Raw genomic sequence first — 19,366 nt, 5'->3', positions numbered from 1 at the left:
ATATTTTACCTCCACAAAGGAAAGCAGTAAAGCGTTGTCTTTGTTGTACCTGCAAGTTGTCTCCATTATGGCTCGTCTTAAAACTTTAAATGCAGATGTAAAAGTAACACGGCATTTGACATTCTCATGTGACCTTCTCCTAAGTAGACTGCGAAGGCCAAACCGAAATGAGACGGTCTGGTCTGCTGAGGCTTTCTGTGATCACCCCCATCAAGTTGGACACAACCAGTAAGCTTTAGTGCCTCTTGTTTTTATGACATATGGACTGTTAGCTGTTCGGTTGAGCTAAAGCCTGGTACTCAAGCATCGGACATCTCGTACCCTTACCTCACTGAAGTGCAATGAATGAAGCATTTGTTGGTCTCATTTGAAGGAGACTTTGAAATGGGACAATCGAGTCGCTCCGCTGTGACGCAATCAGTCTTCGAATGCAGCGTCTGAAGGTTGCAGCCCCTGAATTGAGACACGGCTCATATCTGCAGTGCTTTTCACTCGGAAAAAATACCAACATGCCCGTCTTTGATTGTCCCTCATAACTCAGGAGATGCAAAACCAGGCTCGCTTTCCACCATAGTGATCCACATCCTCGCTAATTCTCTCAGATTAATGTCAAATCATCCACACTCCCCCCCCCCACTACTCCCACACCAGTCCATCTCGCCTACAGCTACACATCTAGGCCACTGCATGTGGAAGTGGAGGGTTTGTTCCAGCATTGACTGACACTCCGAGATGGATCCAGTCCACCTCCCAGCCCCCTTCTCCTCCTGTTATTATCCCCTACTCCCTCCTCACCCACTCCTTTCACTCTGTCTGCCATATGTTTCAGTGAGCTGGACACATTTGGGCAATCAGACAGCCGCCATTGTATTGCTGTCGTTATGAATAGAGTGCGTGAAGAGATACATTGCCATTATGTGGGGACGATTCGTTGTTCCCTTTCTTCCCGTGTCTTTCACAGCTAATGTTTCTCAGTCGTCTCTGTCCGTCTGGCTCTCTCTCTCTCTCTCTGTCTCTCTCTCGCTCTCTCTCTCTCCTCCTCTGCTCTTCTTGCGTGTCTTGCCTTGCCTGGTTGAATACCTAACACACCGCTGTGGTTTGACAAAGAGGGATGAAACCCGACCGAAGTGTGGCAGCTTGGGTTGCAGTGGCATTTGGCATGTGGCCGTGCGGCTGCTCCTCTGAAATGATTCTGACTGATATCATGAAGAGGCTAAGGACCCAGGGGCCTAAAGAGGAGATCCCGGGAGATCCCCCCCACGTGTGTATTTTGCTGCTACTCTGTGATGCTTTAGAAAATGCCACTGTATAAAATCACCTCATATGCAAAGTTTAAAATGTCCATATTAATTTATTTGCTGAGATGAGGGAGTCCAGTTTTAAAACAACAGCAGCATTTTGCCAACAGTTTAATGCAAAATTTAAATAAAAAAATATAAAGAAGAGTAAATGCACCCAGTCCAAGCTAATGCTAAGTTAGGTCAAATAAAACTGAGGAGTAAGAAACCATTAAACTTTGGTGCGGATCTATGATCTTTTTTTCGGTATCTTTGACTTCGCGAGATATAGCTTTTTTAGAAATATACTTTCACCTTTTTCGTAGCGAATCATTCATGGATCTTTCTGAGGACTGGTATCTGTGAGCTTATGAAATTTGTTACAGCTCTATTGATTTTACCTGCTGAGCATTGGCAGGTTGCCGTTCTAGTTTGAATTGGAGTCAGTGCTGCAAATATACTACAAGACTCTACCTGTTATCTTTAAAGCATTTTGTATTCAATGCGATCCTGAAACCAGACTTATTAATATTTATTGTACATGACTTCTAGCCATGGTGATATGCAGCAGGTTAAGGTCCGTGCCCGGTATGTCCATAGTAATACTGGCACTGAATTTGGGTGCACGTTTCTGAAGATCGGTGGAAGTATTGTGGTAATTGAAGTTTCCCAGCATGCTGTGTGACTTTGGATGACATTCTGCTCCAGCCCACTCACCTCGCTGTGGCTGTGTGACCCGTGTCTGAGCGCAGAGTGATACTTTAGTCAGCAGCTTATTCTGGCCTCTACCAGCAGCTTGTTGGTCATGGCGTGTGTTCCAGCCATAGTGGTTTAGTGTGTGTGTATGTGTGTGTGTGCCATGCTGAACAGACTGCAGCTCTGCATGACTAGCCTCCGTTTTGCTTCCCCCAAAATCTATGGCATAACAGGGAAAAATCACAAATCCTTCCACCGCTCTTTCATTCAGAATGCACATGCACATAACTCCGTCTCAATTCATGGGCCGCGTCCATCCGAGGCTGCATTTGAAGATGAGAAGAAGGCTCCTTCAGATTCGATTGATGGAAAACCTCCGTAGACCAGACCCAGTCTCATTTCGGTTTACTCGTGAAAACTCCCTCCATCGCCCGGTAGGCAGCATCCTCTGAAGGACCTACTCCCTTAATTGAGACACAACCTTAGTTCCTCTACATATATTTTAGGAAGTGCACATTCAGAGTGTTTGCTCCCTGTTGTCCACAGGGGTTCATTCTGCACTTAGCCACCACCATCATCTGCACAAACAACACTACTTCAGTATTCTAGGTCTCCTGAGGGTCGACTGGTCTCCTCCTAGAATACGGACAATCCGTCTCTCCACTTGATCTAGAGTAGTTTGTGCATAATGGCACACCAGATTATCCAAAATCAATAGAAGGGCTCAGATGTGTAACCAGAAGTGCTCAATTACAAAGGGCAATTTTCACAGAAAGAAGGTTCCAGAGGGGCCATAACCTAGACCTAAAATATGTGAGGTGTTCTTTGGAATCAAATTGACAAAATAACCTCTTCCTGTTTTGACTTTATAATAGTCTTTTACTCCTGGAGTGCTGAATCTTGCACTGATTATATTGTACAACATAACACAAACAGTTGAAGCACAGGTCTCACCGTTACATTATATCTGTAAAGAGGCACATTTACTGTATGTCAATGCAATTCTCCAGCATTACATTATTACCTGCCTCAAATTGTATTCCATGCAGAGTCAGAGGAAGTGCCGTGCTTTCCGTGTGCTGTGGCGTTGCGATGCCAATGTGAGGAAACCGAGCGAGGCTTCTCCTGTGGTTATCACACCGGAACGGTTTCCCCTGTCTGTGTCACACCTTCTGCTAGCTGTTAGCCCCATGCAGAGGGAGAGAGTCACTCCGGGCACATTATTTTTCATTGAAGGATTCAAGGCAGATATAAAAACATGTGCATATGAGGTGTCTTTCTATTTTCCTGCACAGCTATCTTTTAAATGCATCCACAGATGTCAGCATCTCTCTTCCCTTACAGTATATACTTAAATATAAATGTCAAATAAACAAAGGATGGTCAGCGACAGAGAGTTCAAGCTCATCTATATTTGATTTGCCCTGAATGTGTTTTTATTAGAGTAAAGAATCAGAGAGAGAAATGCACTCGAGTCGCATCAACATTGTTTTTACTCCAGCAGCCACTGTGTGTTCAGTGGTAGTGCTGATGTAATAATCCGTAACGGCCACTAGGGGGATACAGTTTATGACTGGAGTGCTTGCTTCATGGTGGACCAGGGTTTTCTCCATGTAATCTGCAATAAAGCCTGGATCTTTTACACAAATGTACACACTTACACTCACACGCACAGATCCTGACACACACTCACACAGATCCTGACACACACAGCCATTGAAGAAATATTTATTCCACACATTTTACCGGGTGAGGAAGTGCGGCTCTGTGAGTCAAAAGTACCAGTAACTCTCCCCTCTCTCCCCTGAGTGTCCCTCATTACCATATGAGTCAGTCCAGCCAGACATCCTCGCTGTGTGTGTGTGTGTGTGTGTGTGTGTGTGTGTGTGTGTGTGTGTGTGTGTGTGTGTGTGTGTGTGTGTGTGTGTGTGTGTGTGTGTGTGTGTGTGTGTGTGTGTGTGTGTGTGTGTGTGTGTGTGTGTGTGTGTGTCTGTCTACACACACACCATTTGCATTTGTGTGTAGGCCCGATGCATCTCTCACCTTCCCACGACTCTCAGGCAGAATGAAGTCTGTCCGGCAGTGGATGTCTATTGTGTCGTGCTAATGTGATAGCAGAGATTAGTATTGTAATCCATTTAGCATAGAGCAGCTAATCCACTTTATTGCCGTTGAAAGGGAAATCAGATAACATTGGCGAGCACGACTGACAGTTGCCGCCTTAATGATTTTCATCTGATGAAAAATGACTTTAGTATTAATAATAATAATTACTGTTGGCAACAATGAAACTCGGATTAGTCATTTCAGAACAAATCAGATTCATTAGCTTTGGCTTTTCATCAAGGGAAATAAGGTAGTGCATGTGCTGAGTAGAAGGTTTGATTGTTGCTATAGATAAAATTACACACTCGCCGTGAAATTTTATTTGACTTTAGAGCTACTCACTGTAAGTGGACATTGTGTTGTATCATTACTTGATTGTGCAGAGTCCGATATCAGGGGAAGTGAATTCTGCTGTAAATCTTTTAAAATCTATAAAGCCTTGGGTGACCCTGCTGTGTTAATGAAACAAAAAGAACAGTGTAAAACCACTATTCAATACTTTATATGTGCCGATTAGTACTTCAATAATTCCCCTGGCCTCTGATTTGAATCAGTCCCTTGTGCGTTCCCTTCCAGTCCCAGTGTGACTCAACCAGCCATGTGTTGAATGCTTGCGGATATGCTGTGTGTTCCCTGGTGGCTCATTTGTTTTGTCGCTGGTCAGATTGAGGGATAATATACAGGAGCTTCCCCTTGAAGCCCCTCAGCTCCCTGGTGACTGTGGATCTGTCCCAACACAATAAAACTCTACATTCAGCCACTGCCACAGACTGCCTGCCCTTTAACTCTGCCCTGCAATTGACTCCACACTTCTCTAATATGCAGCGGGCGTAAACTGATACACACACATCTTCACATACGTGCACATACACAGCCACGCCGTGTACTGGCGCATACGCACGGTGCCTCAAATTAACTCACCCGATTGGGCAGATTAGATAACCCCACCTGCTGAATCTGGCCCCGGTCGCATGGAGCTTTTCTTTCTTCCGAACCTCCCTCTCCTCTTACTCTATCTCCTATTTGCCTTCTGTTCTTTTCTTTGCAGCTGCCCCCAGTGCATACAATAGTTCCCAGTGAAAGTGTGTGAGGCTTTGATACATGGAACTCAGGGTCCTTTGAGATCAAGATCACTACACAAGCCAAGCAGGAGGCAGAGCGAGGGAGGGAGAATGACGGAGAAACAAAGGAAGAGGGAGAGCATGGGTGAAATCAGGGTGAAAGATGGTGTCTCCTTAAAGAAATGTCGTGTTGTGAAAGTGGATATCAGGAGCTGGGCAGGACTAAAACTGCAACTCGGCGTACTTGGGTTTCTCATTTTATTACCATACAATAGTTGATTGTCCAAGCAAAGACAAAGAAAAGTTGAAGTTTACAGGGAGGTTGATACTTCGGGTTCTGTTCCAATTCAGAATCGAGTGAAAGTGGATGGGACTCACATGCATTTAGTTACTGTAAAGAACATTCACCATGGTTTTTATTGGCATCCAACAGTTTCACAATGATAAGAAAATGTATGATTTGAGCGATACCGAGTTTAACTTTGCTTAACAAAGCTTATTTTCTCTAATCACACAAACATTTTTGCTCCATGTCAGTTTTAATCTCCATCCATACTAACAGGCCTGAAACCCAATCAGTCGTACACACTGAAACACAGCCCCAGAGTTTTCAAAGTAAAACGGGGCCAGCAGCGTTTCCAAACATCTCAGTTTTGGCGGCTCTGGAAGTGTGAAGTAGTGTGGACAGCAGGCCTACCTGTAGCAGAGGTAATGCATTAGATTTGACTCTTTGGTCTTAACAACTAATAAGATATTGTTCCCCTCCAGTATGTCAAGTTGTGTTTACAGTGGCGTCAGCACCATTTCACCATAGGGATCAGTTTACCCACTTAAAGCAGTTGAGGCTTCTCGACCTGAAGGAGACTTTGCCTCTAGGCCGTTCTGCAGAGAGAGTTTTTAATGAAAAGCTGACAGAGGCAACACAGAGACTCTGTTGTCGTCTTTGGTTTATAATTCATCATGAAGTGACTCACCTGTGTGCTCGACCATCTGCTTCCTGTCCAATTATCTCCTGTTTGTGCCTGTTACCTGTGAACCCCTCAAGTGCCGAAGAGCACCAAGAACCACTAAGAGTCATCACAACTTTAACAAGACTCGCTTTATACCTGCACGCAAGCCCACACAGGCCTCGGAGTGTGTGTGTGTGTTTGTGTGTAAACGTACGTGAGTGTGTATCCTACAGGGTGCTGAAAGATGCTTGGGTAGGTCTGAGTGTTACTGGGAAATTACAGCCAAGGAAAGGATCATTTAGAGGGTGTGTGCATGCCTATGTGTGTGTGTGAGAGAGGGTGTGTGTACATGCTTGTGTGTGCGTGTGACGATGTAAGCAGATGTTCAGGCACAACCAGGAACATTTCTATCATCCCACCAAGTGTGGGGGGCCAATTCCATGCACTTTCTGCTGAGTAAACACACCTAGGGGCCCACAGACCACACCTCTCGCCCAGATGCCTAATTACCATAATCACTTTTGAACGGCCGGAACTGTGATGGAGAGAGAGATGAGTTTCTCGCATGCGGCACGGAAAGTCATGACATAGGTGGAAAACCTGAGGCAAAATCTGCTCGATGAGCAATTAGGCCAAATAATAAGGTTTGAAAGTACATTTTTAATGACGGCGGTGATGCTGATTGCACACTGTGCCGCTCTATAGACGCCACCTGTGTTTCATCCTTGTGAAAGACAGTGTTGCTCTTTCTCAGCTTTGTACACTTTCAGCTCTTTTTTAATTTACATGTTGGCATTCAACTCGTTATGCCTTCTGGGACAACACTGGTAACATATTGTGCTTGATTGCTGTTGAATTCAAATTGGGAAATGTCCCTGACCCTGAGCTGAGCACTGCGCCCTCCCCGCATCTTAGACCAAGAAGCAGTTGTGATATCATCTTCTGATAATTCAATGAGGATAATGTTAAACACATTCAAGTAATTCCTATTGTCTTCCTTTGTTTTTCCAGATCCGGGTTGACGGCTCCTCTCGCGCGCTGCAGTATGAGACGGTGCAGGCGGTGGACAATGGACCCATCCTCCGAGACATGGCCTTCTCCATCGATCAGCACTACCTCTACGTCATGTCCGAGAACCAGGTCAGACACACACACATCAACTGAGTCAATATCATCACCACTGGCATTTATCGTTTTCGTATGTCAGAGGGCAGAATAACCTGAGAGGGTTTCGTTACTGCCTGGCTGCTGGAGAGAAATGGATGAGATGGACCATTGGATGCTATGACCATGTCTTTTTTTATAGAAACAGACCGGGTTGAGCTGGAGTGATTTAATGTGTTGAATTATAGGGAGAAAGGAGAGTGGTCTTAGTACACGTGTGTGTGCGTGCGCTGGCGTGTGTGTCTGCGTATAGACACATTCGCACACAACACACTATCTCTCTTAGTGCCTTTGATGACATGGAATGTGGTGTGAAATAGCAGCACTCTGTGTAATGGACGCAGACACAGGGAGACTGTGAACATTTCTATCAGAGGCAGACCTTCGCTAAAATAGCTCCACAGAAAGCCCATAGCACACATGCTGTGCTCACACACACACACACATGCACACACTCACACTCCAGTGACTCACTGTGTTATCAGGTATTCACTTCCTCTTTCTTTTAAACACAAAAAGATACACAGCCACGAGCCTGTGTTTACATTAGTTTTTTAACATGTGGTGAAGTAGTAATTCATGTGAGGTGGAATAATGAGTTGTTTGTCCAGGACACTCTTTTTCCAAGTAAAATCTTCTAATGACTGAGCATAAATTAGCTCGAGTCATGAACGAGGGATGAAGGTGTCGTTAATTTTTGTTCATTGTCAACACTAAGAAGTTCATCCACAGCTGCTTTCAGACGTTCACTGAACTCTGAACGTAAAACTGAAATAAACCAAAATTATACAAATGTCTCCAAATAAAAATAAAAGGTGTAAACGAAGATGTCAATTTAGAAAAACAACAGGATTAAAAAGCGTTTAATGAATAAGATCAACACTACTTCTGACGTGCTGTAAACAAAAGCATGTGATCTCTGCAGAGAAATGTATACATTACCTCCTGCATGCTTTGCCAAGGCCGACCCCCCCCCTCGCCCAAACGCTCTAGAATCTCCTGCTGTGAAGAGAACTCACAGGAGTTCATGTCTAAAAACGTCTCGAATGAGTCCTGATCCTGGAAAGGCTTAACTTTAGTAATCAAGTCATGGTCGCCAAATCAGAACCCATGATGCATCTGTCTCTCTCTTTCAAGTTCATTTTAGCTCTGTTCATTATCTGTTATTAATGTGAATGTTAGAAATGATATTCCAAAAGCTCTGAAGAACAGATAATATGCATATCACCCCCCCTCGCCCCTCCTCTTTATCTCCCGCCTCCCATAATCACAGAAGGCCGCTGCTGTTTAGTTGGCAGCGATCACCCAGTTCCCCCTTTATATCGTCTGCAGCTTGCAGAGGATTATAAACTCTCTGGCACCAGGAAAGTGTCAGTATTTACTAATATGTGCTGCGGTTTGATTGTGTGTGTGTACGTGCACATTTTAAGTGCCCAGATTTACCAGATGACTCTTTAAATATCAGACAGACAGTGAGTTGAACGTGCCCTTTCAAACACAGCCCCCCCCCCCCCCCCCCCTTGGTCTAAGTCGGTTCTTCTGCAGAGAGAGGGAGGCAAAGAATACGGGTACTTAAGATGCCATTTTGTCATGCTATCCAATTACCACTCTTTGTGCAAATCTGTTGACTAGCAATGTGAGAATGTCTTCTTTCCTATTTAATGCAGTGTGTGTAATTGGGCTCAGAAAAGATATTACAGAATAACTAATGAATTATTAAGAGCACTTAATTTCCATTTCTTCCCTCTTCCCATGTTAGACCCTTTTATGTCTCGCTATTATCTCCCAGCATCTTTACAAATTTAGCCTTTTCAATCTGCACGACAATTAATTTCTATTGAAACGTGAGTTTCACTCTCCAGTAGTGTGTGCTAGGCCTTCTTAGTAATTAGTCTATTAGCCTAGTTAGAGGGCTGACCTCCACTAACTGTTTAAGAGGAACATCTGGGAATTAACCGCTCACACAAATATAGAAAGCAGTTAATGAAAACAACACATACAGACAAAAATATCTTTCACATTCAAGTGCGTGCACATGCCAAACACACTCCACACAAACACACACATTTACTGCTAAAAGGTTTACAGAAAAAGATGAATGGAGTGAATGATTAAACACCAATCCATTAAAAACCCTTTTAATTTTGTTGACTTATCAAAATGTTTTCTGCACGGTGCTGAAAGTCTCATAACTGCGTAGTGACATATTTAATTTGACTGATGCCGATGTTTCTCTTATTTAATTGTCAGTTCTTGATGCAGATTCAGACAGCTGACAAAAACTCTGCTTTATAACTCGGCTGATTCATATTAGTCAAATGTTAAAAGTCAGAATGACACACAATGCTTTAGAAATGCAACAAAAAAAAAAAGCAAATACTATCATGATCAATTTGCCGACCAGTATTTTGATCTTAATGTCATCTTGAATTTCCTGTGTTTGCTTTTTGTTTACCCTGCACTGACAGCCAGGTTCAAAGGTCACTCTGTGGTCACTCTTGAAATACAGGGCAGCGCGGCTCTCCGGATCAGTGCGGTGGTTTAGAATAACATCTCACACGTACACATACACGCTCCCAATTCCCAGCAGTGGCAAATGCTATTAAAGCAGCCTGCGCTAGTCGATATCAGAAGGCCACCTGCTGTTTCTAGGGCCTGGGACCCAGACAATCAAAGAGCGAGTGTGATAGATGGAATGGGGTGAAAATACAGAAAGAGGAAACACATGATAGAGAGAGGGAAAGAGAGAGAGAAGAGGAGGGGGCCCACAACAGGAGGCTGAGAGCAGGGTTGGTCGATACAGCTGCTCCCCTGCTGTCGGTAGCCTTGAAACTCTCCCGTCCAGACCTGGGGTCGAGCAGCAGAAAGACCACCTCCAGATCCGGCCCTGCTGGAGCCAGGGTGTTCTCCAGTTCATTCTGCTGGCCTCCTCACACCGAGGCATCTCCTCGTGCATCTTGAGCGATCACTTTGGATCTCTAAATATATATGTGTTGTTGTTTCCAGCCAGTCGAACTATGACAGGCAGTAGTGTTTCTGTTTGTGAGGCCGAGTGAATCAATGTGCTGCACACAGCTCTTCGATGAAATAATAATACGATTTCACCCCGTTGAAATTGTAAAAAAATATATGAAAAAATCTATATAAGGCCTCTAGTGTTGATATTTTGGCAGACCACCACAAATAAATCAATGATTGGTGTTTCGGTTTTGAAATTCCAGCAGGCCAGGGGATGTCAGGGGAGGAGACTGACCTCAAATGTGGCCCAAGGACGCCGTTGTGTTGACATGGCTAAAAAATTTGTCCATATGTGTCTCAGAGCACCTCCGGGTGTGATTGGATCTTGGACTCAACCATGGTGGACGTTAGTTGTTGTCTGAACAGAACCCGAGAGTCCGGTAAAGGGAGAAATTTGATTTCTCTGTGTTTTTGTTTGAATGCTAATAAATGGTCAGTGGATTGCTCAGTATTTTCCTATGTAATGTGATCTAGGTAAATCATTTTTTGTACAAAATTTGAGGACAACACAGTCTGATTATATTAGATACAACATTCTAGGGTTGCATTTGTGCACTGCTATCAATTTTATATAAATTACAGTGGCACGAGCACTTGCACACGAGTGAGAGAGTCGTATAAATCCAGTTTCACGGATGGAGCATCATGCTGAGAGTCGCATTGTACCCGGCTTGTCTCCGCTGCATTATACACTCATTAGAGAAGGACGCTGACCAAACACAACAAACACACAAGTATCAACGCTGAATTACACACAAAAAAACAAAATCTGTCATTGTAATTCTCCTCTGATACCTTTCTCTTCTTACTTTCTTCCCACTCTCTTGATTGTATCATCTTCATTTTGTTTTGTTTTTTTCTCTCAGGATTATAGATTTTTTTGCCTCCTGCAGCCCGTATTCATTTCTAAGGGGATTTGTAAAGCGAATGAGGATTCAGCCTTTTGTGTCGTTTGCTCCTCTTTCCTCCAATCTCCCCTGCTCTCTATCTTCATTTCTGACCCGCTCTCACTGGCCATTGTCGTCTTTTCCCCAGCACCATCCCCCAGTTCTCCATTCCTTCATTTCTTGTTATCACCATTACTCACTAGCAGAGAAATCTGTCATCCCTACCCTCTCATTAATCCAGTGATTGCTGTCGTCTAATTGGATCCTTCTCTCTCCCTCTCCCTCTCCCTCGTACTTGTACACACTCCGTCTCACACGTTCAAGTCATCTTATTAGTGGGTTAAATAGATGTTCGGGTGTAAAGAGGACACTCAGATTATAGAGCAGGCCGTGATTATGGATGTAAGGGTTGCAGTTTGAGTGACAGGGACAGGTTAATTCCTCTGGTAATATGAGCTTCTATACTGTGGTTCACCGCTGTATTACGACCCAGTTAACACATGGATCATCTGTCCAGCACAATGGAAACATCTGGGCGGAATGAATGAGATGGTGTCGTCCTCGGAGGTTATTCCAGCATCACTTCTGTATGTAAATTAAAGAAACAAATCACACACGAGCCAACAGATGGTTTATTTTAATAAGTGTTGTGAACCAATTGGAGAGAAGAGCCCGGAACACTGTTTGAGGAATGGGAATCTAGCACACAGGTTACAGAGGCGGAAAATATGAATAACTTATGCTGCCATTGCAGTGCACAGGTTTTGATTGTCTTTTCAATGCAGCAATCAGGAATGTAAAAAAATACAGAGAAGACCTTGACTCTTTTCCTCCCCACGTCCAGATTCACACACGTATGAGAAGTGTTACCTCTGCAAAGCTCTCACTGACTCATCTCTCACACATTCCCCTTCACCCCGACTCCCATCAGACATAACATAATTATATTATGTAGTATCAAAGCCAGCAACACCACAATCCCCGTCACTGACCCGTCTCTTACATATCTTGGCAACCATACACATGCACTCAGTGGTGTTCTGGTGAAGGATGTATGGAGTTAAACCACTGAAGACAGTTTAACCGTTTACTGTTTTAACTTCTTCATTAACATTCTGGTAAAAACTTTAAATTAAGCACTGCAGTGTACTTGCATTGCTATTAGATTGTATATGCACTATAAATATAGCTGTTTTTGACTTGTCAAATTTCGTTTTTCATATATATTTTCCACTTGTCTACAATCAAATAGATAAACTTTAAATGCAAGTTATGTAATAATTGGACTTCACGTTCTGCATTAAGACCAAAAACAGTTTTCCCGTCAGCTCAAGTTGTTTTCTTCGGCATCAGGGCATCTACAGATGGGTGACTAAAGAAAAACTAACATAAAGTGACCCAGTAGGATTTGGGGCATTACCAAGTGCAGCTTATCATATGATTCAAATGGTTTTCATCCGTTCAGTTCCCCCATCGTGCTCTATGGATGGGAGCACTGTCATCTGTTCCTCCATCTGCGTTTGCAATCCTCCACGTTTCCCCTTCATGTCTTTTGTGGCCTTCTTTGCTCTGAAACACACAGCGCCTCGACTTTGCTTTTCTAAATGTGCAGTGAAATTGGCATAAAAACAACTTCTGTGTTTCTGGCTGGACCTGATCATGAGAAAGTAATTGGTCTGAATATGATTTTAATAGCAGAGTGCATTACTCCGCGGATGGCTGTGTTGAGACTTGTGTTGGAGGGGCATTTAAAAGCCGTTAAAAGTGTTTTTGTTTTGTCTTAGTCATTCCATCCATCCTCCAATGTTCACACTGTCATGCTATTACCCTGCAGCGACCCAGGGCACCTATTAACTCACCCTGCCAGTAACACATCACTCAGTCAGTGGTTAGTTTTTATTAGGCACGTCTCTGCTTGGTTTTCTTGGTAAAGTACTTTTTTGTACCCATATACTGGCTTTTACATCCAGCGTATAAATTGTTGCTTGAAAGTGCTGCTACTGCCACACTCGGGGGGTGCTAAATTATTTATATTCAGTGTAGCAAATGCAGATCTGTAAGTGTGAATTATTGAAAATGTGTACTATAGTGGGTTGAGATCGTTCAAAGTCAAATGCTCTTTTCTGTTGTGAACCCCCCGAGGGGATTCCGACAAGCCAATTTGTGGGAGTATCGCGTCTTCGCATCTCATCAAAGACGTTTAATACCGGCATCCTTTCATTTCCATCTGCGGGAAACTTTTTCCACCGCATCCCCTTACAGTGTGGCTTCCTCACCCCTCCAGTGAGTTATCAAGGTGTTTAGATGTGCATATTATGTTGCGTCCCAGTTTAGCTGCAGGCGGCTGTGGTCTAACAAGGCAGAGTGAAACAGAGCTGATGTGCTGCCGCTATCTGCTGCCTGACACAATTCTGACAAATGTCAACCAAGTGGGGCAGACAAGGTTGGAGTGAACTCTTGGCTCACTCGAAATCCCTTTTAGAAGTTTTACCTTTGTTTCTCTCCTTTGTTCTCTCTCTCTCTCTCTCTCTCTCTCTCTCTCTCTCTCTCTCTCTCTCTCTGTTTCTCATTATACTTCTCAATCTTCTCATCCTGCCTCTCTCCCAGTTGCAGTTGGTTGTGAATCTGCTGTAACACTTTATGAAATGTGTCACTCGCGTGAGTCATCGTGAGCATCTTCTGTCAATATCTTGGCTCGTGGAAACAATCCAAACAGTCAGTGTAACACAGGCTTTTTTCTTACCCTTAATTCTTGAAACAAGATGATGAAAGCGGAATGCGTTTCCAGACATGACCTGCAGATATAGTCTGGATAATTAGGTCTGGACCACACACTTTCTTGACATCTTAGTTGGTGTCTTCTATGTGTGTGGCTCTGTTTTTACATCCTGAGATATTTGTTTTCATTTTTTAATGGAAGCGTCATTAACTTAGCTCAACTTAGCATGCTTCAGCTTTCGGCTGCTTGTTTGGTAACTACAGCAAAACCAAAGATGACAGATGGTTAAATAAATCTGAGTTTGTTCCATGCAAGAAATTCTAATATGCAAACTGATTCAAGCTTGTTATCTGTGGGTCTCTCTGGAATAGAAAGACAAGTGGAAATGATTGATTGCATCCAAATTGTTTGTCATGTGCTGATAAACCTGACAGCAAATGGTTCCCACAGCGGAGTGGGCGGGGCTTCTGACTGTTGATTGTTGTCACTGGTCACGTGATGAGATGCACACGCTGAATGACAGGTACACAGAAAGAGGCGTTGTTCTGCCTGCCAAAGATGGTAAAAACTTTATGGATTTTTTTTGGGACAGTCTCACGTTGCTCCTGAAGGCCAGACTGACTATGACAGACTGGTCCGTTATCTGTGTTAGACAGTAGAGCAAGGAGAGGCTGAGCGAATCAATGAGCTGTGCACAGCTCTCCAATGAAGCAGTGGCATGAGACATTACTTTAGTGATCTTTCATGTCATTATGAGATGTGTAAAAAGGTTTTCATGGTTTTGTTCATTAGGAGACTGTGGCCTGATGCCTGGGTAATTAATGGGAAACGCTGGAAAGGCTTTGACCTCTGAGAATGTCAAGTGAAAAACAATATATTGCACTTGCATCCAGCCGGCCGCTCTGCTAACAGAGTTTAATATAATATGTTGGCGGCTGACGGATTGAGTGGTGCGTCAGCTGTGACGGGGCTGTTGACGTGTCCCTTGCTTCATCTGACTCCAATGTCAATCTCTCCTCCATCCAGTCAGAGAGGAGAGGGGTGGGACGGACAAGATGCACACCAGCAAATTAATGAAAGAATAAATAGCTTTGAATAGATATGTGGAGAGAGAGAAGAGGATAAGAGAGGCCGATATTTATGAGGTGAAGAGACAGATTGTTGTTTTACCATAAATAGGTTAAGATGTTGACTCCCTTCAGGCCTCTTCAGTTTAGTCCACAATTCTCTACTTATCCCTTCTTGGGTGCTGGTAGATCTTTGTTTTGGGTCATTATCCTGTTGGACAATGCCCGTCCTGCCACTGAATCAGACGTGTCTGACACTGGGCAGTAAGCTCTGCTGCAGAATGCCTTAATAATCTTCTCATTGCAGGGTTCGCTGCACAGATTCAAGGCCCCCTCTGTCAGACACTGACAAGCAAACCCATAGCAGAGCTGGGCCTTCTTTTGCTCTTTTGAAAACTGAGCTGAGGTGTCTGACCAAAAAGCTATAATTTGGTCTGGTCTGTCCAATGGACATTCTCCCACAAGGATCACGACTTGTATTATAGCGAACTCAAGTTTTTTGTGTTTCTCAATTTTTTTTTATTTTTCTATGGTGCCCACTTTCATTGAGGAAGTTGCTTACGGTGACTTGACACAGTTTTCCAGCTTGAAGCCACATCCAGAAATGTTTGCTATGGTCCCAGGTCTGATGGAGATATGCTTGATGATTGAGTGAGGTTGTCATTTACAAGACATCCTGTTTTGTAGGTCAGGAAATAATTGTTTGCATTGTCCTGTAGAGGAATAATAATGTCACTTCATCAGACTCAATGATTGGTGCCAATTTTCTCACAGTCATTTGTGAAACCTGAGATGTCTGCTGTTGTAACATTGCTAATTGACGATATGTTATTAAAATGAGTAAGAAACACTGCGTTATATGCATATAATCACATAATTCCGTATTAATGTCTGCTTCCCCGTCGTTACTGATGATACACTGGCAGCATTGCGCTGAACTAATGAACAAACTCACACCAGGGAAGGAGAAAAAGACGAAGCTTGCCTGTGGGAAGAGGAGAAAAGATAAGAGAAGTTCAGTGTGGCCCACAGGCTGTAAAGCAGGATTGGACTATCACTTTAATTTCCCTCCCTCTCTTTCTGTTCATTTGGAGCGGTGAAGTTTGGCTGCAGGTTGAATCCCTGTTTAATTACAAGTGGAGGGGGCAGGAAAAGAGTAGGATAAAGAGAGGAATAGATATGAGGCGGAAGAATTAGTTGATAATAAAAGTCTCTGCAGATTTAATAAATGATCACTTTCCCTCTGCAGGTTGACTCAAGGGCCTCTGGCGTGATGTAAGGAGGAGGGGAGATGGAGAAAAGGGAAGGAGAGGAGAGGAGAGAAAAACAGAGTCATGCCTCATCAATTCTATCGATGAACCTCTTGAAAGTCTGAATATGCTCCTCCCTCTCTCCATTTGATGTCCATGTCCTACAGATACAATATATTCACTCTCAGACTTTCTACATGTATATATAGAGATACCCTATACATCATTTGATGCCATTGTGCCATCACGGTAAATGATCAAGTGTGTGTTCATCGCTCTCCTCGCACATTAAGGCATCACGTACTCCTGTGATCTCTGGCTCTTTTAAAAGCGTGATTATATTCAGCAAGCTTCCATCTCTCCTTATTGTGAAGAGAGGGAGAGGGAGAGTGCAGGGTTTAATGGCTGTCATTTGCTCACCTGAAACCGGAGGGAATTAGAAATGCCTTGCAACCCCTGTCCTTTGTGTTTATCCCTGCTGATATGATGGCACAGCTATAGTGAAGAGACAGTGAGGCGTAATGGTTGCCTCTCTGGCAAAGCCCACGAATAAGATAGCATGAAATGAATGCGATAGCAAGATGAGAGAGACAAGGGGTTCATTGGGTCGTTTAGCCACCAAATCCCCATTTCTTTTTTTATATATATAAGAGGGGACAAAAGTGTTGAGAGAGAGAGATAGTGCCGGAGAGTGAGTGGAGGCTCTGGAGATGATGAATGTATGATCTTATACACCTCAAAGCTTTTGAGTGACGGGGAAAGACAGACGGACAGAGACAGAGAGAGAACGAATGATATCAGGAGGCACGCTCTGGAACAGAGGACTCACATTGGCGCCCATCAGTTCTGCCGGGCTCTGAACGTGCTGTGTGTGTTTGTGTCTTTGTGTGTGTGCGCGTTTTATCTGTTGAGAAAAACCATTTCCCAAGATGCCGGCGTCTGAGGCCTCGATAGGCATCAGGGGGCCCCGTCCCTTCTGCAAAGTCTAAATCAGTGTGTGCGTGTGTGTGTTTGTATACAGTATGTGTGCACATGTGGGTGGTGTGTGTCCCGGCGTATCTGCCGCCATTGGAGTGTTAAATTATAAAGCGTTCAGATAGGGTGGCATTGTTTGCTACAGTTCTGTCTGGGTGCTTGGCTTTTATGGAAGATCACAAGGTGACAAAACCTCTCGATGTGGTGACATGGTTACGTAGATTACATACACACACACACACACACACACACACACACACAGGGACATTGTGGTTTCATATTCTCTCATGATAAGGCTTTGGCAGCTGAAATCCCTCCATAAACTAAAACCACAGCCCCTTTCTTCACAGACTAATGGGTTGTGTAGCCGGGAGTGGGCCGAGGCAGTGCTGGATCTTAGGAGGGGAAGCAGGGTTTGGCAGAGAGAGTGACAGGGAGGGAGGGAATCCATCATGTGAAATGCAGTGAGGATCAGTGTTGAGTTTGATCGTGTGCTCACACACTCGCACCGCTATCTGTGCGATTCCATCTCAAACTCATTCCCTTTATCTGCCTAATGCAAATACACTTGTACGCGTTGGGGAGGGCAGAACATACCAGATGATTTCCTCCTCCAAAGCACGCACACACGCTTTACACACACACACATGCACCTGCGTACTATTCTGTAATAGTACGCAGGGTTCCTCTTGACTTTGGCAAGCAGATACGCCCCCTCTGAATTCATTCACAGTGTGTGCGTGTGCGTGTGTGTGCGTGTGTGTGCGTGCACTCTCACACGACAGCCCGAGTGTGCTATTTATAGAACTCGGAGCGATACACAGAAGAGACATAAATGCAGAGAGCAGGGGAGAGAGAATGATGCACTCGTGTGTTTTTCAGAGTATCTCCATTGTGTCTTCGGTGACAATCGGTGCCCCTTTGTGGTTCTCGTGCTTCAACGTGCACACGTGTTGAAATATGACTTCCACGGCGAGCGTGTGCAAAATTTGTAACACTGATTCTGTGTGTTTTTATTTGACGGAGAAAGAGAGAGAGAGAGAGACAGAGGCTGTTAGGCAGAGATGTGCTGTGTGATAGTCTGTGTGTCCAACAGAGAGAAGTGCCGTCAGTGCCAGGCTGTGCTTTAGAGATACCACTGCGCAAAGGCATTTCTGATCTCTCATTACATTCAGTCATGCCCTACATTGGATGGTTTAATTACGGCCCTTTTCATACCCTGAGTTTAGTCAGTAAAAAGTGCTGTGAAGAGATGCATAATCACATATTATATGAGACTAGTATGCAAAAGGATATGATCCTCAGAACTTATTGGAGGTCTGAATTTACACAGGAGCTTATTATCACTGGTGTAGTGCCTTTGAGCAAGGCACTTAAACCATCCCTCCTCCATTCTGTCCTCTGACGCCTTATTCTTTATGTATTCTACTCAAAGAATGGCAAAGCTAACACCAGAGAAGCCGTTGCTTTGCTCCAAAACTGCCTCCGTTCTTTATGACATGGATTCCTCAAGATTTTATTTTGCACATTCTTGCTGTAAATCAGGATTTAGGTCTGCTGAGTGAGGAGGCCATTCACGGACAGTTTTAGACGACTGATCTTTTTGGAATATGTTTCATCATCTTGCTGGAATGAGCCTTTTAAACATGGTATTTGGCCCAAAACGTGCCAAGAAAACATTCCCCACATCGTTACACCAGCAGACTGGACTGTTGACACAAGGCAGTCTGGGTCCGTTAATTCCTGCTGCTGCTGATGATAAAGTCTGACCCCCCCACCATCTGCAAGCCTCCGAATTACAGATTCATGGCCCTGCTAGGTATTTCAGTTTTCTGTTGTCTAGCTTTGGTCTGTGTCCACTGCAGCCTCCGATTTCTCTTCAGGCCGACTTCTTTTGTTGTCGCCCATCCACCTCAAGGTTAGACACGCACCTGAGATGCTTGTCTGCTCACCACAGTTGTAAAGAAATGGTTGTCTGAGCCTCCTTATCTTTTATGTGACCTCCAAACAGGCTGACCATACATTCATGAGCACTTCCTGTCCGCAGAGCTGCAGCTCCATGGATCCTAGGAGTTCACAAAGACAAAAGTCGGTCCCTAAAGTTTTTTATTGTATCTAAGATGGATATTAATACTTTTAAAGAGTGATTTTCTAGTTATTGTTCAGACACACACACTCACACACAAACATAGAGCT

The 19,366-nt window shown here is 44.0% G+C and overlaps 1 protein-coding gene across 1 annotated transcript in view; it reads left to right on the top strand.

Moving 5' to 3' along the window:
* The first annotated feature begins 5,251 nt into the window (after positions 1-5,251).
* Positions 5,252-19,366, top strand: part of LOC128429188 (plexin-A4) — a 49,447-nt gene continuing 35,332 nt past the window's right edge. Inside the window, exons 1-2 of the mRNA XM_053415469.1 lie at positions 5,252-5,296; positions 7,102-7,230. Coding sequence (XP_053271444.1) covers positions 5,252-5,296; positions 7,102-7,230 — 174 coding nt within the window. The remainder of the gene's footprint in view (positions 5,297-7,101; positions 7,231-19,366) is intronic.

This window comes from Pleuronectes platessa, chromosome 22 (genome assembly GCF_947347685.1).
Source record: "Pleuronectes platessa chromosome 22, fPlePla1.1, whole genome shotgun sequence".
Lineage (NCBI taxonomy): Eukaryota > Metazoa > Chordata > Actinopteri > Pleuronectiformes > Pleuronectidae > Pleuronectes > Pleuronectes platessa.
The sequence above is the reverse complement of the archived record's forward strand: the minus strand, read 5'-3'. Positions and strand labels throughout refer to the sequence as shown.